The sequence below is a fragment of the Drosophila rhopaloa genome, unplaced genomic scaffold (genome assembly GCF_018152115.1).
Source record: "Drosophila rhopaloa isolate 14029-0021.01 unplaced genomic scaffold, ASM1815211v1 contig_163, whole genome shotgun sequence".
NCBI classification, from domain to species: Eukaryota; Metazoa; Arthropoda; class Insecta; order Diptera; family Drosophilidae; genus Drosophila; species Drosophila rhopaloa.
The window spans coordinates 13,427,895-13,449,950 of record NW_025335043.1 but is presented as its reverse complement, the minus strand read 5'-3'; the positions used below and the strand labels follow the sequence as shown (position 1 = coordinate 13,449,950).

Here is a 22,056-nt window from a genome sequence, read left to right as displayed (position 1 = left end):
TTATTGAAGTAATTCAATAAAAATGTAAAAATACAATAAATGTATTTTTATAAATAATTTAAACACACATTATTAAAATAAACGTTAATTAGCATTAATTTTAAAGGTTTTTATGACGTGGCTGGGTAGAATTGTAAACTTTGATGGTTTTCATTACTAATACTTGGAACTTTTTATGAATTGTAATTGGTAACCACCATTTCGATTATTTATTTTATAATGTTATAAATATATGGATATTATTTTAATGGTAAATGGAGATTAAATGGTGAATCAGACTAAATTCCATTTATTATATATATTCTATTTTTTTGAGAGGTAATTCTATTCTTGAACTGTTCTTTTTAAGCTCTAAAAAAGGTTCGGGTTCGTTCAGAGCCAGGGCTTACTACATAGTAGGCCTAATGTTACGTGGGAGTGGGGCATCCCTGACCTCTTTCAACAAATCACTGAGTGATAACACACACATGTGTGTACTCGAGCCACACTGAACCACAATTGAATGGCATTACAGAGAGCGATTACGTGAGCGACATTGAAATTGGATATAGACTCTGAGGCTGCTGAGCTGTTTACGCATGAGCTGAAGGCTGACGTATTTTAATTTCTTTCATTAAACACTTTAAAGCCCCCACAACAACGAAGTGGTTGTCCCCATCAATTTGATTGGATGTCAACCGAGTTTGATTTTATTGGCTGGCCAAGTTAATGAGCTCCAGACCGCGACTGCAGCCAACACTCGGTATAATTATCGATCGCCTTATGTCAATGCAAAATACTCGTGTTCTCGCATTTAATTTAATTTTATTTTATGGGTTCACAATGTATCGCTTAATGGAAGATCTGTTTCCTCGTTAGGACATAAAATTATGCTAAGTGATTCTGTTGGATTTCGGCTCTGCCTTTGCGGCGAGATAGTTCAGGTCAATTAAATTGTAAATGCAATTAAAAAGGCATATCAATCAGCTCGCCTATCGATTAGCATACACAAGTTTTTGCCATTATGTGTGTGTCTGTGTATTTAAGTTCGTATAGTAAATCAACAGAAATGTCTGTTAAGATCACTTTGGTCTGACAAGTTGCCTTTGGTAAAGTATACAGAAAGAAATCATCTCATTTTAGGTTTGGTATTACAACTCAACTTACCATATTAATTATATCCATATGATTTCAAATCAATAGATTTATTTATACCTAATTCAAACTATTTCTAATGGCTTGGAACATTTACCAATTAATTTTTATAGTAACTTAGCTTTTTTATAATAGGCTACTTTTGAAATTATAAAAATGTTTAATTGTGTATAATTAAAATATATACTTTCAAAACTTGTATTATATTTAATATATACTTGTAAAATAATAAATTTAAATACGAGTTTAATTTAAATTCAATTCTTAACTCTATATATTTTTTTTTCTGTGTATGTCTTGGCTTAGTGAAGTGTGTGGTGCAGTGGGGCGGTGATGGCGGTTGGGCTGGAACTGTCTTTGGTCTGCTCTGATCATTGCTGGGCAAAACAGGTCTTTCAAAAGATTATTATCGCTTTTATGGTGTTTTTATCGTTTTGTACAGTATTTTTTATGTCTCTATGATTGATCTGATGAAGTTTTCCGTTTTTGTTGGCTATTTTTCGGGACTAAACTGCTGCTGGTCTTTTACTGATTTTTTTTTTTTGGGTGAGAGTGTGGGAGAATTTTGCTGTGCGAACTAATCTGATGTGATAACTTTAATTTTGATAAATTACTATTGAAAGTGAGCGGCTAATATATGGTAATTTTTTTAAACCAGTGCAGGATTGAAGTGGATTAGTCGGAATCTGGGTTAGGAACCGAGCTGTTATCGCGGCGGCCCAGCCCAACTCCACCCAGTTCTTAAGACACGGTCATATTTCTGGTTTCTGGACTCGCAACTTCGAATTAATCTGTCAACGGCTATCGACGGCCGATCTGAGAGCAGCTACCCGGTTACCCTGTGCCCCATATCCACATGCAGTTACAGATGAATTAAACATGAACCGATCCGCGTGGCAGCCACCAAGTTTCGCATTGTCTTTCCCCACCTGTCATAATTCATACTCGGGCACATCTAACGAATGCCACCTAGACGTCAGCCTACGATACCGCGAATGCAAATGCTGAATGCTGAAATATTGATATTGAACGCCTGACTGACGCAACAGATATGAGGTGCACAGTAAAAAATAAGTATTTATATCAAAAGGACCAGATATTGATTTATACAGATTTCTGCGACAGAAAGGCCTTTAAGATAATGGTATAAAATGTTGAATGAAAGTCTTGGTTTAATATAACCAAAATAATAAGTAGGAATACAACAATATAAAAAGTATTTAATTTTTAATAAAACAAAATAAAATTTAAAAAATATGGATTATTTTGTAATGATTACGATCCCTGAAAAATACAATAAGTAATTTTAAACACCATTTCCTCTGTAAACTTGCTGTGTTCTTATAATTTTGGTTTTTAATTTTCAATTTATGTTGAGGTATAAAGACTTTAAATTATGATTTTATACAATTTTTATAGTCGTTCCACGTGTCATTCCAAAAACGTCCTTATTTTTTCGCATGTACCCATATGCCAGAACAGCTCCGATACCGGGGGCAATCGGCCGCAAAAAGTCACAGCCAATAACCGAACTCAATGCCTTTGGATCGGAGCGGATTGGAGTGAATCGATTGGAATGAGTGCGAGTTCATTTATTGTTATTAGGAATGGCAATTGGAAACACTGCAGATAACAGACAAAAGGCGAGGGAGGGTACCGGGGGTGTATCACCCCCGATTACGAGTCATTTGTAATATCTCCCGAGCTGATACGCTCATTTAAGTTAGTTATTTATGTAACACTGTTCTGTTGCCAATAAAACAAGAATTCTGAATGGTCGCGCAGCACTTTGCATTTCTACACAATTAAGTGTAATAATTTATGATAAATTGCCATTTAATCAGAAGAAATAAAATGTATTTGCCAAAGCCAATGTCGTGCCGAACCCAAGCAATTTCTTTTTAATTAACAATATGCTAATCGGTGGGGCTCCCTTTTTCAGTTTCAGTTGCAGGTTCAGGTTCAAAAAACACTGGAACTAATTGCAGATTGGCGAAAGAAGGAATTATTATCGGGATTTGCCAATAAAAATAATCCCCACGAAAGCTGTCAAGAGTGTCGATTGTGTGGCGGCATCAGGCGTATCGGATATGATTGAACGAATAATTAATGGCCGGGGGATTAGCGACAAGTACAAGCCACACACTGGATGTGGTACCGCCGCGGGCTGCCAATTAATCAGCATCGGTAGACGAAACGGGTGTGGGTGTCTAGATGGAGAGATACGTAGAAATACAAATGGAGCTGGTTCTGAAAGGAGTTTGTCGTAGAGTCAGTCACTCAAAACAACTCTATCAATCAAGGCCAAAACCGTTGTCGAATTCGATATCCTTGCCAGAACTGCGGGTTGAATAAAACCACGCACTTAATAATTCCATAACCTGTTCAGCATTAAAGTTCATTGTGGCTATACCATATGCAAAACACCACAGCTGGGGCAAACGAACTGCTCAGCTGGAGTCTAAATATAATCGCGTGCATATCTCCGACTAAAATTAGCGATTCATTCAAAAAAACACATGTTTAATATTCATATAAGCATAACAATGACAAAAACTAAAAGGAAAATGCATTCCCAAAACAGGAAAACGACAGCGACACACATACGCACGGCTAACACGATAAAAACCATTAAAAGAAGACAAAGAAAGATTTGAAATGTTACAACTACGACAATGGCAATCCCCGCTTCTACTCCTGCTGCACCACCGTCTCCTCCAGGTTGCAGAAGACGTTGCGCATCTTGTCAAGATCGGGTGGCGCCGTGTCCGGGTTCCGAATCCACATGATATAGGCCTGCTTATCGGTGCGTGTCAGGGGCTTGAAGTTGCGCGGATTCTGGGCCTCCTCGTCCTGCAGCTTGGAGTTGTAGCGCGCGTAGAGAAAAATGCGGTAGCGCCAGTTGTCGAATGTCTGCTTCCACTCGGTCACGTGCTTCACGGCGCCCTGCGGCACTGCGTTCAGCAGATTGGCCAGCTTAAGCCAGTAGGGGTCCAGCACGGGATCGTTGCGACGGTGATCGTTGATGAACTGGTGCTGCTGCAGGAAGTGCACATACAGCTCCTTCTGCCGCTTGGACATGCGCTCCTTGCGTTCTGTGGGCGAGAAATCAGTTGGGGCTTAATTAACATCATTGTTCATGCAGTCCGTAAAAACATGTTAATCGCATTATTCAAATGTATGATCAAATTAATGCAAATATTATACATTTGATAAAATTGGAAGGTTTAATGGTGTGCGTAAAATCGAATTTAAAGACATTTGTTTGTTTATGGGTTTACTGATTGGATGCTTTAAATATTTGTGCTTTAATGGAAATCAAAATTTTTGTATTAGAATACATTTTTTTGATTAATTTATTAATATTGTGTATGTTGAGAAATTCAAGTAAATTTTAAGTTAATCACTGACGATACAATGACTTTAAGCACTTATTATATTTGGTCCGTAATCGAACATTAAAAATATTATGGACTTGTAAATATTATATGAAGAAGTGGGTATTTCCTGATCTTAAGAGCATTATGAAATTACTATCAATGCAAAGATGTGAAAATGTAAGACCCCAAGCTAAGAACTTTATTACTCAGATAATGATTATTTTTAGGGTTTTTCAACACCCAACAAATGGCTGTTAATTCTTTAACGAGTCACTATTTTAATTGGTTGTATAATGTTTTACGAGGATCACTTACGTCGAATGTTGTTTGTTGTGGTCGTGCCAATGGCCATGTTGACTCCATGCTGTTGTTGCGGATGTTGCTGTTGTTGTTGCTGCTGTTCATGTTGCTGCTGCTGCAGGAGGGCCAAATGCTGGTGTTGCTGTTGCAAATGCTGATGTTGCTGCTGCTGCTGAATCATGTACTCGTGCTGGATGCGCTCCTGCAACAGTTGCTGTTGCTCCTCGTCGTGTTGTTGCTGTTGCAGATGCTGGGGATGCGAGGTGGGCGGCGGTGGAAGCGGCAGGGCCGCGGGCAAAGGCGGTGGTGGCAGCGGCTGCGAGTGCGGCGAGTCAGGCAGCTCGTCCTGCGTATCATAGTCCATCTTGGGCGAGCAGGCCTCGTAGGCGGGCATACCCAGTTCCGCCGATGCGGCTCCGCTGCTGGCCTTATCGATCCGGTACTTCATGCTCTCCTCGTGCTCGTGCTCATGATCGTGCTCCTCGTCGTCGCAAGGCGGCAGAGCCATAAGCGGAGTGGGCGCGGCCTCCAGGACATTGCTGGGCTGGCACAGATTGGTGGGTTCCTCGGGAGTCGGCGAGTCGTTGAGCATTTTTTGGTCAGCACAGCGGCACTGGCGATTCAGCACATAGTTATCCAAGGCAACATCATACACTGGAATAAATAAATACATCATTTAGGTTATAAAGCTTAATATGGTGATCAATAGGTCTTATAACTAATCTTATCCAACAACAAAAACACAGTTTCGTTATCTTAAATTATAATATATTTCTCGCTTAGCACTAAATAAAGTACAAATTAACAGTTTAATCCTTTGCACTTTGATCCCGATTTAATAGTCGTAGCTGTTTGTGGTCGTGGTGGTCTCGTCCAGAGGCACGAACATGTCCATCTTCTCGTAGTCTTGCGGCGCTATGTGCTTGTGGCTGGTCCACATGGCGTATGCTTTCTGGTCGGTGGCTGTCAGTGGTTTGAAGTTCTTCGGATCGCTCGTCTCCGACATGCTCAGCTTGGAATTGTAGCGCGTGTACATGAATATGCGATAGCGCCAGGCGTCGAAGGTTTGCTTCCAGTCCTCCACGTTCTTCACAGCTCCTTGGGGCACACTGTTTAACATGTGGGCGAGTTTGGCCCACAGAGGTTCAGTAAGGCCATCGTGGCGGCGGTGGTTCGACAGCATACAGGGATTATCTTCGAAAAACTTGACGTAAAGCTCCTTTTGGTCCTTGGACATACGCTCCCCGCGTTCTTGAAGAGAATATTTAAGAATTATGTAGGGATTAAGGACTCGAAATAAAAATCACTCTCACTTCTGAAACGACTCATTAGACCCGGCGTATAGGGGGACTGTTGGGTGGGATTCGGTGCATTCATCGGTGGCAAAGGGTGCGTGTAGCTGGGGAATATCTGCTGACCCGGCAGCAACTGTTGCTGATGCTGTTGATGTTGGGCCTGGTGCTGCTGCTCCTGGCGGGCCAGAAACCGTGAGGCACGCTGTAGGCGCTCCACCTCCGACTCGGACTCCGCCTTGGGTATGATGTCCATGGGGTCAATGGACTGGGTGAGCGATTCGGGCGTCCGCTCCGAGTAGGCCTGACCTAGGCGGAGTTTGTGGCTATTGTCCGTTGGTTCCGATCCCGAGTTGTGGACCTGCTGCTCCAGCGGCGAGTCCACGGCCTCAGTGCTCATCCCCAGTGCCGGGGAAGTGGGCTGCGAGCCGGGCACGTATTCGTGGGCATGGTGCGAGACGCTTTCGTTTGAGCGCTGCGGCAGTGGGACGTGGTGCTGGTGCGGATGAGGGTGATGGGCCTGGAGGTGCTGCTGCTTCAGGGCAGCCATCGAGCAGGAGGGCTCGTAGGAGAGCAGCTCCTTGGCGTGACCATCCTCCAGGGCTGCAAGAGGGAACATTTTACAATTTGGGTTTTATTACAGATGGCAATTGCAGAGACTTACAAGCGAAGCGCACGCCGCGTCTACATAAACACAACGGATCTAAGAAATTCCCGGAAAACTACGACTCCGGAGTTCCAACAGTCACTCGAACGCTTAAACGCTAATTGAAACGCGACTTAGCCGTAACTTAAACGCTATTTACCTTGACTGATCTCTATAACGAAGTTGGTGAGGTCGTGCCTCTGGGCCAGATAGTGCAGCAACAGTTCGTCCGGGATGTTGAAGCCGATCTTCTTGTTGCGGAACTCAAAGTTGTAGATCCCGAAGGCGGCGCGCACTGTGGAGGGCGGGATATGTTTTTATTGCTTTCCATGTTTTTCTACATATTTTACTTGAAAGGGCTCCGTATTTTGCGAGCCCCCCTCCTCGTCCACACCACTGCTTACCCACGTTCTTCAGGTCCCATATGTTCAGGTTACGGTTCTCCTCGGGCACCCCGATCATCAGCAGCTTCTTTGTGTCGCGAAACTGAAACGGAATTATAATCCCCGATCGCAGCACCATTTTCAATGCGCCCACACCACACGCGAATTATACAAATTTTCACAGATTTCTCACGTCCGCTTTGTGCCTATCGTCCGTAATTGTTTTGGTCTCCGTCCATTCTCGTTCGTAAACAGGGAACTAGTTCGCTGGGTGGCGGCCGACTGGTCACACCGCAACAGTTCCGTGAGCTATAGCGTAACTAATTATATTTATATCTACCAAACAAATAAAAAGGCTGGTAGCCTTTATCTTTGCTAAAAATGATTACCAATTTATAACTTTTAAGAAATTTAAATCAATGTAATCTTAGATGTTTTGAAAATATATAACGGCCATAGGCCGAACAAATTTAAAAACAAGTTTATTTAAACGCAAATGTGAATTAAACCAAAAACTTTAAGAGATACATCACTAAGGTCTATAAGTATAGATTTTATTCAACCGTTAGCAAGCCATCAGAAACTGACGTAGAAAATGGACAAAACATTTTACTACTAGAAAATTAAATTGTTAGATAATTAGAAAATTAAAATACAAACTTTTCAAAAAATTTACTTTGAAATGGGCTTAAAGCTACTAACAGCTTGGGGTCACCCTTCGGCGAGCAATCGGAAACTTAGGTGCGATCTAGTTCCAATGAAAGCTCATGGAACTGGATCCTGCTTTAATTTTGTATTCATCCAGCTGTGGTAACACTGTGACTCAGATTTCTAAAAAAAACAAAAACAAGACAAAAGGAATCAAAGTAATCTCACCCGTATCCCCTTAAATTGAACCACTTATTAAATCCAGTTTTCCCAGGATAATTAAATCCAAAAAGTGCGCCATTTTCCCGCCTTTAGAATGCTTGAGAACTGCCAACGGCATCATATGCTCCTAGGACTAGGAGCACTGACGGTGGTTACCATCCTAGTCCTCTTCGTGGAATCCCGATATGCCGCAGAAGGACCTCGGCGCCGGGAGCCGCAGTTCGTCATCGAGGACAACTCGACGTGCTGGCGGAACGAGAAGTACAAAGTGGTGGAGGAGTGTCACCCGTGCTCAGAGTTCGACATTGTCAGCCGGAGCCTGGGCGTCTGCATCCACACGCACTACAAGGAGGTGCTGCGCTGCCAGAGTGGGGAGATAGTGACCAGGAGCTGCGACAGGGTAGCGCTCATCGAGCAGATGAACTTCCTGAAATTTGAGGTGCTGTGTTTTGTGATCGGACTACTGAGCTACCTGGTTAGCTACGCGCGGGATCGAATCCTGTCCAGGCGCAACTACATGAGAATTGAGCGACAGCTGAACCGGGTGCAATAACCCCAGGCCCAGCCTTTCCGTTCCCCAAGTGATACTCATTGATCGTACGGAAGGTATATTATTTAATTTAGTTTAAGTACATACACTTTGGAAATACCATGTTAAAATTCATTGTCTAATACTAGGGGGTTTTAGATATTGCATGCTTGTGGAATGCGCGTGTTAAGGGGACAAACACAATTCGGTGCTAATAATATTTATAACATTTTGATTCGGTAATAACAATAAGTCCTGCATCTCTTACATCCTTCAAAATTTGGCGAAATCGGAATGGTTTTAGTAGCCTTAGTAGTAACTAAAGGATCCTTTTTTCATTCAAAGAAATTAACTGCCAATAACTTTCCGATTCCGATGCCACCAGATTTGCTAGGTTGGAGAAACAGGGTTAAAGATTCAGCTGCCTGGAATGTTTCGATTTTTCCCTATATCTCCCTAATTTCGCCAGTCAGGAATCAGATCCGGTTCAGCTCCTTTGGAGGCAGTGGGCGGCATAGCCGGCGGTGCTGCTGTGGGCAAGGCTGGTGGCGAGGGCTGCGCGTCCAGGGTCTCTTCGCTGGTGGTGCTTGCATTGCTACAGGCCTTCAGTGAGTTGTCGGTCATAGGCAGCGGTTTGGCCACACCTATACGCACCACTCCCTTCGATGCACCCTTCAAAGCCTGCACAGCCTGGTCCAGCGAGGCATTCTCCAGGTTGATAGAGTTGACAAATAGCAAACGGTCACCGGGAATAAGGCGGCCATCCAATTGAGCCACTCCTCCGGGAACCAGAGAACGGATAACAATCAGAGTGTCGTTGGGATCAAGCGGGTCTTGATAGTCCAGTATTGAAAAGCCCAGGCCGCGATCACCTTTGACCAGTTCGATGATTTGCGGTTGGGATGACCACATGGCCAATCCGGTCAACGGCTCCAGGGAACGTGACTTGAGCTTGCTAAACGAGGCGGCAGCAGCCACTGAATCGCAATCGGCCACAGAGCCAGCGGTGGCAAGACTCCCATCCGACTTGGCCTTCACCAGGCGGTCAGTGGCGGGCAGCAGATTCTCAAAGTTGTTGCTCAGCTTTTTCAGGGTGTCATCCGAGAAGGGCAGCAACGAGGTGTTCCTGTTGCGCCCGCATACCATGCGAACGTCCAAAGGCAGTTCCTTGAGTATAGCCACCACCTCTAGATGGTTCATGCCCAGCAACCGTTCGCCGTTCACCTCCAGCAGTTCATCTCCAGAGCGGAGAACTCCATTAACGCCTACGGGTCCATCGGGCAAAATGGAGCGGATATAGTGGTGTGGTCGCACTTCCCGTCCGCCCTCTACGTCCACTGTTCCCTCCAAAGATATTCCCAAGCCGCCGACGGCGAATTTCTTGATCTGTGCCACAATAACCTCCACATCGGAGCCAACAATCTTCTGCCACTTACGGATGATCTCGGTTTCCGCGTCGTCGGAGAGCTCGGGATCGGTGTAATACTTGTGACGGGTGATGACACCGCTGTTCTTGGCCTAGGAAAGGTGGATTTCCAGATAAGATTGGTTTGACAGATACTCATCATCGCTACTCACCTCTGTTTTATCCGCCAGGGGTACGACCTCCGTGGGAATGATCTTCGTGGAGCCATCAAGAGAATCTCTTACCGCCACCAATTGTTTACCCGCTCCAAAGGAGCTCAAAGTGGTTGTGGTCATTGTGGTGACCGACGGCGGTGTGGTCATGAACGCTTCCGGCGCCGGTAGTGCTTCCTCATCCAACTCACGGGTTATACTGCGTGATGGCGTAGTTGTGGCCGAGGATGTGGTTGCGACTGGTGTGGGCAAGGGAGCCCTTGAAGGCGTTCCAGGAGCGCTGGATGGAAGCTTGTCGTTAGCAGCGATTGCCTGCTGCAGTTGCTCGAATTTAGGTCCTCGCAGGTAGCGTTCCAAGCGGAGATTCACCACCTGACCAGACTTCTTCAGCAGTTCAACGGCCTGGTGATTGGAGTAGCCCTGCAGCGACTGGCCGTCCACTTCGATGATTCGATCGTTTACTCGGATACGGCCACTCAGATCCGCCGCCGAACCTGGCGAGACACTTTTCACAAAAATCCCAGACAACTCCTCCTTCTCGCAAACGTAGCCGGCAATGGTGATGCCCAGGCCGTTGGCGTCCTTCTTTAGCTCCACCTGCAGTTTCTCGGTCTCGGGCAGAGCCAGCAGTTCCTCGAGGTCGATGTTGGGATCAATCAGCATGGAGGTCTCACCGCGATACACAAATCGATCATCTTCTGTGGTGGTCTGCGGTGTAGAGGCTGTGGAGCTCTCGCCGAAGATCTCCGGATAGCCGGTGGAAATAAGATACCGCTCCAGCTCGGCGGGATCCACGAGGACGCGCGTGGGCACCACAGCAGTGCCTGGTTCCAGGGCGTACTGAGGCGTGGGAACGCTCTGCTCGACGGGACGGGCAACCACCAGGCGAACGTGGGTTCCAGACTGCCTTAGAACGGCGGCCACCTGTTCGGAGACCATTTCGTGCAGGTTGACGTCTCCAATCTGCAGGATGTGATCCCCCGAACGTAGGCGTGCATCCCTATCAGCCACGCCACCCGGCAGGATAGTCTTAACAATCACACCAGAGTTGCGGGCTCCAATGATGCCGAACCCCAGGCCCGTGCCGTCGTTGACCAGCTCTATGGCCTGGATTTGGGCGTAGTCTGTGGCGTACAGATCCGCCACACCAGCTCCCTTAGAGTTCTGGCTCTGCGGGCGCGGCTCCTCGCCCGACTTATCCGGACTTCCAGGCGACGAGTGGGAGTGCAAGGAGCGCTGGTCGTCAAAGTCGTACATGACCTCGCCGCCATTCAGGCTGAGCACAAGGTTGCCGGCCACATCAATGTCGAAGTCGTTGGGCAACATGGACGGGTGCTGGGCCAGCTGGGCATTGAGCTCGGATAGCGAGTCCTGCACATGGACGATGGTGCGAAAGACGGGGTCCTGCAAGATGCCCAGGATGGTGCTGAGGCTCTCGGCCGTCTGCATCTGCAGCTTAGGGTCGTCGGACTCATCGATACCCTTCTTCACAGCCTCGATCTGCTGCAGGGCACTGGAGATGTCCGCGCTGAGGTGCATCTTGTGGCAGTGGGATAGGGGCCAGTGGAGCGTGATTCCACTTCCGCTGCTGGCGTTTCTATGGACTTCTGGGTGGGGGCGTTGTGGCGTTGGCACACTTAACGTTGCCTGCGAAACGGGTAATCGGATTTGGACTGGAAGTGGAGCAGTTCGGATCAGTTACTGCGCCCTGTGGATGACGCGAAGTGTTCTCCGCCCGTTTTGCACTCTTTTCGGTGGCCACTTGCTGTGCAATTGATTTTTAATTATCTCTTTTATCTTTTAAATGCATTTTCTTTTTCCCTGAACAGCTGATGGTCAGGGCTGCCAAACGGATACTAATCGAGTTGTAGCATCGATAGATAATCGATATTTATCGGCAAGGATGCCACCTCTTTGTGTAAGTTTTAATATGACTGTTAAATTCAAATTAACTCTTTTCTTCTATTCCAAAACTATTTAACTTGAAATATTAAATAAAGATTTAGTTTAATAACTTGAAGTGTCATAAGGATACACATTCTGCTTACAACTGTTTTCTTTTAAAGAGGTTTTTTTTTAAATTATTACATGCTTTAAAGTTAAATAATTTATCTGAAAGTTTTTAATGCTAAAAAATGGTGTAATACAAACATTTGAACGCAAAATTTAAATTTATTTATAAGGTACGCACAATTTTAAGTGTTCTAAATGCGGGATAACAATAAAGAGACTTCTATTGAGCCATGTTCCGCTCCTCCTCCTCCTCCAGTTCAATTTCCAGCTTGCGGAATTCACGGAAAAACTCCCGGGTCATTTGTTTCATACGAGGCGTCAAATACTTGGGGAAAATGTCTGCAGAAGGGGAAACTATTAACAAAGGAACTCCCAACAAAAAGAAAACGTACAATTAAATTCTATGATGAGGTCCCCGAACTGCTCTATCTTTTTGTTAGCCTCTTTAATGGCTGTAACTGCGTCTAGGTTTCGGCATTTTGGGAGTCCCTCGAGAGGGATCACCCTGGTGTAACCCGGCTGCACCACGTCCGTGATTACCACTTTCAACTGCCGCCTATCAAGGGTGCCAATGAAGAAAGTGAAGCCGGTGAAGGCCTGAGACAAGTCAATGGCGTGCCTGTAGACCAGATCGTGCTGGTTCCTCCTCTCGAAATCCGGATGCGGCTTGTCGGCAGCTATAAATATAATGTCACCCGGAATGGTGGCCGGATAGCGGTCGCCCTCCTCCTTGAAGCAGAAGCGAGTTCCCGCCGTGGTTCCAGGGGCAATGTTCAGCTTTAGAGTGTGCTTACGCTTCTCCATCCGCGATTCCTTGGCATCTACGATCTCCTGGCGCCATACATTCATCAGCTTTATGCAGCCAGTTCGCACCTCCTCCAGAGACAGCTCGATGATCCTCTCCGTGCTCGAATCCTTGGAGCGCACCCCAATGCCATGCTGCTTGGTGGCATACAAGCACGGCGGATTGGCAATGGCATCGATCACATTGGCATAGGGTGAGTAGCTGCCAAAGACCTGTTGATAGACCCTCATGTGGTCGCCGTCATATTGATACGGCGGAAAGTACCCGTTCGGCAGCATCACTCCCTCGAACAGTCCCGCCTCTCCATAGCGATCGTATATGGCCCGATACAGATCGTTGCCCAGGACATCGAAGGCCATGTTGATGTAGGCCCACTGCCTGGGTTCGCCCATGGGCGATAGATGTGTGAGACGACCCTCCTGGGCCAGCGGAACAAAGTCCTGCTCGTCCTTTTTGTCGCGATAAGGACAGAGGCGTATGGCCAGGCGGCGATAGGCCAGAGTTAGCTGCTCCTTTGTGGTGCCTCTTGGCTGGTCTAGCACCGCATAGTAGTCCAGCTCCGGGCGGTTCATTGTTTCTACTTGAAAACGATATAAATTACAGTCAATACATAGATTGCCTGACGTGTTACTGAGAATTTAGCTGACTTTATTCAAATTATATACAAAAACTCAACTGACGCGGGGATCTGGTTATGGATGAAATATGCATGTGGACAGTACATTAAGATTAGAGCTATGGTGTAGATGGAAAAATAGCGTCGATCAGTCAACGTCCTCGGTGCTGACGCCAGTGTAGATGGGCTCTTCTTTGGCCGCACTCTCTGACTTGGCGTCATCGGTCTTCTCCTCGCCACCGTCGCCGTCTTCTGAGTCTTCCTCGTCGTCCTTCTTGTCGCCCTCTAGGTCAGCAGCATTGGGCACCCAAAGTCCAGAGTCCACGCATCGCTTCATGTGCAGTTTGGCCACCTCCACGGGCATGGCGGCAATGGTCTTCTGCAGCAGTTCCACGTCGCGCGACTCGAAACAGGCCTTCAGTTCCTGTATAAAAGAGAGAACAAATGTAAGCGTTTTTTCCATAAAAGCTGCCATATTCATCTTACATCAGGCAGGGATTCAAAGACGTCTGCTGGGTCAAGGCCACCAGGTCCAATACGCTCCTTGCGCTCCTCCTCTTCGGCCTGGGCTATCGCCTCCTGGATCTTCTCCTGCGCTCGCTTCTGGATGCGACCCTTAAAACCTTCAATTTCGCTCTCGAACTGCGCTCGATACTCGGGCTGACATTGCTGGATCTTTGAGAAGAAAGAGTTAACGCAGGCGCGCGGATCCACGTCCAGCTGCTTGGCCAGCTCTAGGATGTACTGCATGCAGATGCACTGATGCGCCACGTGTGCCATCAGCTCGTGCTTGTCCTCCATTTCAAGGTTGATGGACCAAATGACCAGGTAGTTGGCGGTCTCCTCGCCAACCAGCTGAAGGTGCTCCTGCAGGAATCGCTTGGAGTCGTCGTACTTTCTCAACATGCCGTACTGCTTGCAGAGCTTCTCGTTCTCCTTGACGAACTGCTTCATCCGCTGCTCGCGCTCCTCCTCGGAGAGATTCTCGTCCGGCTTTCGGCCGGCCTTCTTGTTGATCACCGTCTTCTCGAAGCCAGGCTTACTGATTGTGTCGACGTTCCAAGGCGTCTTCTTCTCCTTCTTGAGCATTTCGCTCTCAACGCGATCTAGTTCTTTTCCATCGGCTTCGATCTTCTCCAGCTCTTTCTGCGGGGACAAATTTAAGAATTATTTAATGATCTAAATGAGTTTAAATTGGTTTTTCATCGCTACGAATCTTATGGATATTTTCTTACGTTTTGGGACCGGCTGTTAAAGAGTATGATAATAGGAACTTAAGATTGATATTAATACTCTTAAATAAAATTGTTTATTAAAAATGTTAAAATATAAAATAGGGCAAATCAAGAGACGAATTGTATTACCTAGCGATATCCATACGTAAACTAGTCAATTTAACTATGTATGTAAGCTATATATCTCAAGAATTTCCAGCTAAGACAGTCCATCAACAAGTGAACAATGCAATTACCAGTATGATGACTGCCATACTTATAGTATGACTTTCACTATAGATTACGTCTCTGACTATACTAAGAATCCCTTGTTGGAACCGGCTGGCAACAAGTGATAATCATGACCCATGACCCACCTTCAAAGCCTCTTCGTTGCCGTCCTTCTTAGCGATCCGCTCCTTGACATCCATGAGGCGCGCCTGGAAGCTCTGGCGCTTCTTCTTGAACTCGTCCTTCTCCAGATCCATCTCCGCCATGCGCTCCACGCGTGCCTGGTGTCGCCAGCGGAACAGGGAAGGTGTGTCAATGTTCGGGTGAGTGTCGTCCTCGTCGTCCGAAATCTAAAAATCGAATCACGGAATCACCGAGCATTAGAGTGGCCGATGGGCGAGCTTCTGGTGTGGACTCACCTCGATGTTCTTCCACTTGCTGTAGTCCACCATCTTTCTGTTTGTTCGCTTCGGATTTCCTTTAAGAGTAAATGCTGCAGATTTTAGTTATTTTTTCGCCGCTTCCCTTTTTCTTGGATTGCTCTGGAAATTAGTGTGACCGCGTGAGCATCTCCGAAAAATACCGATGGTAAGGGATATTTAATTTTTGGGTAAACTATCGAAAAACAATTATTTTTTTAACATCTATAATGCCGAACATCAATAAATTTCTTCGTATTGTTTAAAAAATCCATGTCTGAAAGACCAGTAAATTTAAAAAATAAATTATAATACCCTCTGAAATTAAATTAAATTTTTTAACCCGATTCGATAGTATCGGTTGACCTCTAGAGTACATCTTCCGATATATCGATAAGCTAATGCATGTCCATCCCCATCGGCTGACATATTGAAAAAGTGCTCTTAACCGTGCGGTTCCCGTGAAATTGAAGCGCTCCTTAAAAATTACGAAAAACTACTGAAAATCAATAGTTTAATTAACAAATTAACCGTGAACTATTAGATTTGCCATCAAAGTGTAAGTTCCCGTTACTTATTTGCCCGTTTCCTAATGTTAGGTGGGTTCAAATTGCAATTGAAATTCGGTTTGCGTGTGAAGTGAAAATTTTCGGATCAACGCCACACCCTCACAGGCGACATGAAAACCCAATTAAACATGGGTAAAAGTGAGAGAAAAGTCTTGGCCCATAATTCAAAAGGCAGAAAGTCCAATGCCAGTGCTTAATTAGTCATCAAATTTGGTATTCTGCCAACAAAAAAAACCTGGATTCCAATTGCAATTAAAGAAAAGTATCTGGTACTCCAGTTGTGCATGTATGTGTGTGTTATGCAGGAGTAGAGAAGTCTGTGTGTGTGTGTAAGGTGGTGGTGCGGCAACTTCAGCAGAGAGAAAGCGCAAGAGAGAGCTCTCTCTCTCTCTCTTTGGGTGTTTGTGTTTGAGGGAGAGTTAAGGTACGACACGATTAAAGAAAAAAAAATAAATTGTTTGCCTTACATTTGCCAAAACCTGTTTTGGGTGGGGGAAATGTCCTTGACTTTGTTGAAGGCCCTTGCTTGCATGGGACATTTTTGACAGTACCGTCTCTGTTTTTGTAAGCCAAAGTCGTCAAATCATATTTTTTTTGGCCATCATTGCTCATAATTTCAAACCGTACGCATTACGTCATCCTCAGCTATTTTCTGATAGACACTTCAATTAATGTATCGCTCTCCCTCTTACTATTCGTGTGTGTTTTCTCTCGCTCTCTTTTTTAGGTGGGGGAGCTGTTGTTGTTTTTGTTTGGCACCGCGATAAACAGTTAAATTGCCTTGTGTGTATTCCGACTTTGTATGGCTGCCAAGCCCTGGTATATTTCTGTCTCCCTCTCACTTATTTATTTCAATTTCCTGCGTGAAATTATGTATTTGTGTGTTGTTTGTTTGTTTGTCTGCATGTTTGACCCACCCTCTCCCCAAAATGATGTCACTGCCCACGGTCTGTCGCCTTTTGACCTCTTGTATATAAAGCCTTTTCCTAATATTTATTAATTGGGAGAACATTAATAACTTTTAAACCAGTAGAAATTAAATATTTTATGTTTAAATCATTCTTTACTAATCATTATTAGCAAATATTTAGGACTCAATTAACTCCTTCTAAAAATTAAGTAATTTGGTTGCAAATTCCGGACATTTATTAGATTGGCTTATCTTAATTACTTATTTGGTATGTGATGTTGAGTGTACAGTAAAGACTGCTAAAATGAAATATTAGAATTGGATATTTTGTGCGTAGTTAAAATATTGTGTATAAAACTATCTTTATTTATTTATAATATAATGTCTGTAATCCAGATTAAAATAAATTGTATTCGGAGGGTATCTCATAAATCTCTTCGTCTTTCAAAACAAACTGTTTGGTGTCTAAAAATAAATGTATTTTTGTTTAGATTTACATGGCAAGAGGATTTAGAAAATATGCCGATTCTTTTGTAGGTGTCTACCATGTTTAGAGATTCTGTCCTGTGCTATCTGTAAACTTCTTTTAGAATAATTGGCACAAGAACAATCGTTCTTAAATACCTTATATCCTGACTCCCCCTTTTTCCTAACCAATATTTCACTTTTATAGCTTTTAGTAAAGGTGATGATGACATCGCCGCCTAAACTTAATTACTCGTTTACTTTGATTTAGCTTAGTGTGTGTGAAAAAGTGATGTCAATATGAAAAAAAATAACAAAATCCTGCAACTTCAACCCATCCAAACAAATCTAAAAATAAAATAGATTAAAAAACGAAAACCCAGAAAAGCCGAGCCAACATTTCCCTTCTCTCCTCTTCCGTTGCAGGGAAACAAAAGGGAGAGAGAGATTGAAGGAGGGAGAAAAGGTCAAAAATAGCTCGAGCTGAGGCAGAAAAAAATAGACCAGAGCAGGTCATGCTCCCCCAGAAGTCATAGGAGATATAGAAATGACTAAGCCGGAAGAGAAGCACCTGCAGCAGCTGCTTGTGCAATTGGAGAAGGTGCCACGCCCCCAGTTGCAGCAGAAGTTCGTTGCCCACTTTAAGAAGGGAGGCAAGGGGAACCACCAGAGCAATTGCAACCTGGAAGACTTTGCCGCTTACTTTCTGGATGCACTGCGTCAGAACACAAAGCGATATTTCTACACGCGCAATTCGGAGACTCCCGTGCATTCTCTGACTCCCATCCGTCAGCCCAAGCCACCGCCCGCTGATGTGGCCAAGGAGCTGGAGGAGCAACACCAGCTTAATGATTCTCTCCTCAATCGCAGCTGTAAGACAACCTCCACTTCGACAACGACGCCGGCTCGTCAGCAGCCGCAGGGCCGAAGATCCACGCCAGGAAGTGGTGGTCAGTTTTCCAGCACGCCCAACAAAAGTGGAGGAGGAGGAGGAGCCGGAGGAGGTCACAGCTTCTGCCTGGGCGATTTTCTGACCACGACGCCCAACCAAAGTCAGCAGCGATCCAAGAAGAAGACCACGCCCCAGCAACAGCAACAGAATCAACACCCTGGAGCGGGTTCAATAGCTGGAGCCGGAGCCGGGTCTACACCGCAATCCAAGCCTCGCCGACGTGTCTTACCCATGACCATCAGCAAGAATGTTTCAGCCAGCTCCTCTTTTGGCGACACCAGTTCCTTCAGCAACGATAATAACCTATGGCGAATCTCTCAAAGCAGCGAGATCTTTGATAGAAGTCAAGGAGCAGCGCTGGAGATGGAGGCCCGAAAGTCGCTATTGCTGAACAAGCAGGAGATCAAAAGCGAGGCGCCTGTGAATGTCAGTCAGCAGGAGAGGACGCTGGAGGATGAGGTAGTTGCTGAAGAAGCCTTTAGTTTGGATGATGTGAGCGATACCAACCAATTGCAGCTGCTATCTACATTGTATAGCTTATTGTTTGACCTGAATTTAGTGCCTAATGTCCTGAGTGAGCTGAGCTTTGTACTTCAGTTGCTCAATATACGAGACTTTGGGCAATCACCCGATGAGTCGGATCCTTCCATGCCTTTGGAGCGGCTCACTAAGTACAAAAACTGCGTTTACTTTGCCTTGAAGCTGCTGGAGAACCAGCAAAAGTTGTTACTCCAGCTGGACAAAAGGACTTTGGTGGTGCTGCTTCAAAACGAAAGACTGAGCCTTCTGCCCCCCGGGATTATGCAGCAACTGGAGGCGTCCTGCCAGCAGAGACCGGAGATAACTACTCCCTTTGCTCTGGAGACCTCATCCTCCTCCCAACAGAATGTATACTATCATGTGGAAAAGGATTCCCGGGACAACTTTCCCTCGCAGAACGAGTTTGGGGCTTTTAAGACCCAGCGGGATCTCTTTTACAAGGCCCTTAAGCAATGGGAGGTGAGCCATCTAAATCGCATTTTCAACTTCGCCAGCGAGCTGACGCCCCGGATAAGGGAAATCTTCAAAGTATCGGATCACCCTGTAAACATGGCGCACTTTGCAAAATTGTTTGTCAGTCAGCTGTTGATCTCCGCCACTGAAACCACTGAATCTCCAGAAGAACTGGGCATTAAGCTGGATCCTCTCAGACACAATAAACTAGCCCAGCGCCTAGTGACCTCCAACTCTAGTGTGGAAGGTCAGTTTCCCCGTTCGCAGGCCTTTTTCCGCGACTTTATCGCCGGATGTTCATCGGTGGCATTTCTGGTGCATCTGAAACTGGCTCTTTATGTCCAACTAGTCCGCCACAACGATTCCACATTTGATCTGCTTCAACTGGCAGAAGATGTAGGTGCCGAGGAGCAGTCCGTTCAGCAGGGACCCTACATCGTTCGCGTGCAAAGCATGGCCAATATGCTGATCCTGGCCAAGTTTCTTGGCTATGTGACTGTTTTGCCTTTCAGTGGGACCACGCAGCATGGCAATCCATCGCCGCCTTATCTTTGCCCACAACAGTTGCAACTTCGCAGCCACTTTCACCCGGATTTCAATCTCCGAGAGATTCTTGAACGCTCTATGCGCCAGGGCAAGCTGCTAATCACGCTTCCATGGCTAGTTCAATACCTGGTGATGCTGGATTTGGTCACCCTGCATCTCCCAGACACGCTGGCCACCTTGGAGCTGCTCTACGGATTGTATGCCGCTATTCATGTGGATAAACTGCAACCGGGGGCCGTATTCATAGCCAGAAGTTGCATTGGCTGGCTTTTGGATGCTCAGCCCCAATTGGTTAATGGTTACTACAGTCACCGGGCGCTTGAGGCCGGAGCTAGCAGCACTTCGTCGATTGTGGATCTCTGCTTGAGTGGGCTCCGTTGCCACGAGAAATCTTTCGCCCCCTTGCTGGAGGAACTTTTGCCCGTGGCCTGTCCTTTTCTTCAAGAATTCCGGGTCAGTATCACGCCATCTCGCCAGGCGAGAAGTGGCCGCTTCCGATACATAACCACCCGCTTAGAGCAGCTGCAGCAGAGCAGCAGCGCCACGTCTAAGGAGGCAATGGCTCCCAGCGAGCTTACCCTCGCGGAGCAGCAGCAACGCAAGTTGGCGGATGCCTTCTTGCACTCCCAGAACGCCTCCACCAGGAGATTGATTGAGTTCGTCACGGAGCGCAGCTTCAAGTGTGTGGTCAAGGATGCCCAGCAGGAGATTCTGCTCCCTTCAAAGGCGTCGGCGGATGCCAAGGTTAACGAGATCAGCTCTATAAAGCAAGATGAAGTGTATGAGATGCTGCAGCAGATCTTTCAAGAGGCCAGGGAAAATGCTTGCCAGCGCTGGAAGATCCAGGTGCCGCTTATGCTAGATAGGCGCATAGGTCAATCCCTGGAGGCCCTTTTGCCCGCCAGCACCAATGCAGTGCTGCGATCTACATATGCTCAATTAATCCGCGTCCAAGCTCAGTCCCAGCTGCAACAGTGGCTTCAATCCAGTGTACTACACTCCACCTTCTACCATGGTGACCTCCGGGAGCTAGCCACTAAGGTGTGTCACTCCAATAGAAACAAGGCGGATGCAGCAGCTGCCGGTGGCGGTTCCAGCGAGCTCCAACTCAGCCCGGATGTGGGCTTTAGCCTGTCGGAGTTACTCTTTCAGCTGCAGCAGTGGATGCACTGCCTCAGCTTGCGGCCGGAAAATGTTGGCAGCAGAGAAGATCTGACCGCGCTGCTGCGACAATCCCAACAGGCGGTTCTATTTCCACAGATGCCCACTGTTTTCTATCACCTAATTGGATCTGGATTGGTACACCTGCTTCAGTTGCTCATTAACAGAAAACCGAATTTTTTTGACGAGGATGTAATCTCAGCCAGCTGTTTGGTGTGGCGGTCGCCGCAATTTATGGCCAGTGAGGCTTCGCCCGGAATCTTTGAGGGCCTGCTCAGCATTACTTTTGTAGAGGAGATGGGCAACAATCCGGATAGCTTTCGGTTGCTGGAGAAGCTCCTAAGATCCATGTTGGAGACGGGAGCAGTGCGGGCTGATCAGCTCAACGAACTTTTTATGCCGCTCTTCGCCGAGAACTGGCCGCCAAACGTGTGGAGCACCCTTTCCAACTTACTGCAGCAACTCTCTCTTTCCGGGAAAGACATTGGAGGACACGACACCTCCGGCGAAAGCCACGAAGACGAGGCCAAGTCGCAACTCTTTATGGAGATGCTAGCCGATTTATCGCGGGATCTGGATAGTTTTTAAGTTAAGAATGTTGGTTATGTCACTTAGCGTTTGTTTCGAATAAATCGTTCCTTTTTGTATTTGTCTGCTGAAAATAACTCGGAAATGAGGGGCAGAGTATGTGGCCGATAAGATAGCGATAGCTGTTGGAATCTAATCAGCGAGAGAATGTGTCACTTTCGCAGTTTTAGTTTCGTTATGCTGTGCAAACGTTGAGGCCACTTAAAGGGAACGAGGTTGTCAACCGATGTGATCATCGATGTGGGAAGTCGGCAACGAAGAGGAAATATTTTTGAAAATTCTTCGAACATTACTAAACACGCCCGTGTTATAAATTGGGTATTGTGGATGGTTTTCACACTAGGATTTTAAATCTATAAAATCGCTTACATAGTTTGGCTATGCTAAACTAAAAGTTTATACAAAAAAATTTCAAAACTTATATTTCCGAAACATTGTGATAATACGAAAAACAAAAATAAA

General features: G+C 45.9%; 6 protein-coding genes across 7 annotated transcripts; 2 read left to right on the top strand and 4 right to left on the bottom strand.

Annotated features, from left to right (window-relative positions):
- Window positions 1–3,636: 3,636 nt before the first annotated feature.
- On the bottom strand, window positions 3,637–7,451 carry LOC108040015 (putative uncharacterized protein DDB_G0290989). 2 transcript variants are annotated; one of them, XM_017117243.2, is made up of 4 exons: window positions 7,157–7,451; window positions 6,913–7,047; window positions 4,830–5,468; window positions 3,637–4,229 (listed from the first exon to the last, which is right to left on the bottom strand). In XM_017117243.2, the coding sequence occupies exons 1-4, from the start codon at window positions 7,272–7,274 to the stop codon at window positions 3,826–3,828; spliced, it is 1,296 nt and encodes a 431-aa protein (XP_016972732.2). In that variant the 5' UTR covers window positions 7,275–7,451; the 3' UTR covers window positions 3,637–3,825. The 2 variants fall into 2 exon arrangements, with proteins under 2 accessions (XP_016972732.2, XP_044313997.1); XM_044458062.1 differs by lacking the exons at window positions 3,637–4,229; window positions 4,830–5,468 and adding exons at window positions 5,519–6,065; window positions 6,128–6,709 and having other exon boundaries at window positions 7,157–7,428.
- Window positions 7,452–7,908: 457 nt separating this feature from the next.
- LOC108039993 (protein JTB) lies at window positions 7,909–8,665 on the top strand. The gene is made up of 2 exons (XM_017117214.1): window positions 7,909–8,001; window positions 8,058–8,665. The coding sequence occupies exon 2, from the start codon at window positions 8,100–8,102 to the stop codon at window positions 8,556–8,558; it is 459 nt and encodes a 152-aa protein (XP_016972703.1). The 5' UTR covers window positions 7,909–8,001; window positions 8,058–8,099; the 3' UTR covers window positions 8,559–8,665.
- LOC108039992 (patj homolog) lies at window positions 8,604–11,953 on the bottom strand. The gene is made up of 2 exons (XM_017117213.1): window positions 10,113–11,953; window positions 8,604–10,052 (listed from the first exon to the last, which is right to left on the bottom strand). The coding sequence occupies exons 1-2, from the start codon at window positions 11,649–11,651 to the stop codon at window positions 8,991–8,993; spliced, it is 2,601 nt and encodes an 866-aa protein (XP_016972702.1). The 5' UTR covers window positions 11,652–11,953; the 3' UTR covers window positions 8,604–8,990.
- Window positions 11,954–12,264: 311 nt separating this feature from the next.
- Window positions 12,265–13,523, bottom strand: LOC108040020 (dnaJ homolog subfamily B member 13). The gene is made up of 2 exons (XM_017117249.2): window positions 12,518–13,523; window positions 12,265–12,464 (listed from the first exon to the last, which is right to left on the bottom strand). The coding sequence occupies exons 1-2, from the start codon at window positions 13,500–13,502 to the stop codon at window positions 12,346–12,348; spliced, it is 1,104 nt and encodes a 367-aa protein (XP_016972738.1). The 5' UTR covers window positions 13,503–13,523; the 3' UTR covers window positions 12,265–12,345.
- Window positions 13,524–13,557: 34 nt separating this feature from the next.
- Window positions 13,558–15,549, bottom strand: LOC108040019 (hsp90 co-chaperone Cdc37). The gene is made up of 4 exons (XM_017117248.1): window positions 15,411–15,549; window positions 15,138–15,341; window positions 14,033–14,692; window positions 13,558–13,970 (listed from the first exon to the last, which is right to left on the bottom strand). Exons 1-4 carry the CDS (start codon window positions 15,441–15,443, stop codon window positions 13,695–13,697), a joined length of 1,173 nt encoding a protein of 390 aa, XP_016972737.1. The 5' UTR covers window positions 15,444–15,549; the 3' UTR covers window positions 13,558–13,694.
- Window positions 15,550–15,860: 311 nt separating this feature from the next.
- Window positions 15,861–21,805, top strand: LOC108039932 (protein disks lost). Its single transcript, XM_017117112.2, has 2 exons — window positions 15,861–15,969; window positions 17,781–21,805. Exon 2 carries the CDS (start codon window positions 17,902–17,904, stop codon window positions 21,592–21,594), a length of 3,693 nt encoding a protein of 1,230 aa, XP_016972601.1. The 5' UTR covers window positions 15,861–15,969; window positions 17,781–17,901; the 3' UTR covers window positions 21,595–21,805.
- Window positions 21,806–22,056: the final 251 nt, after the last annotated feature.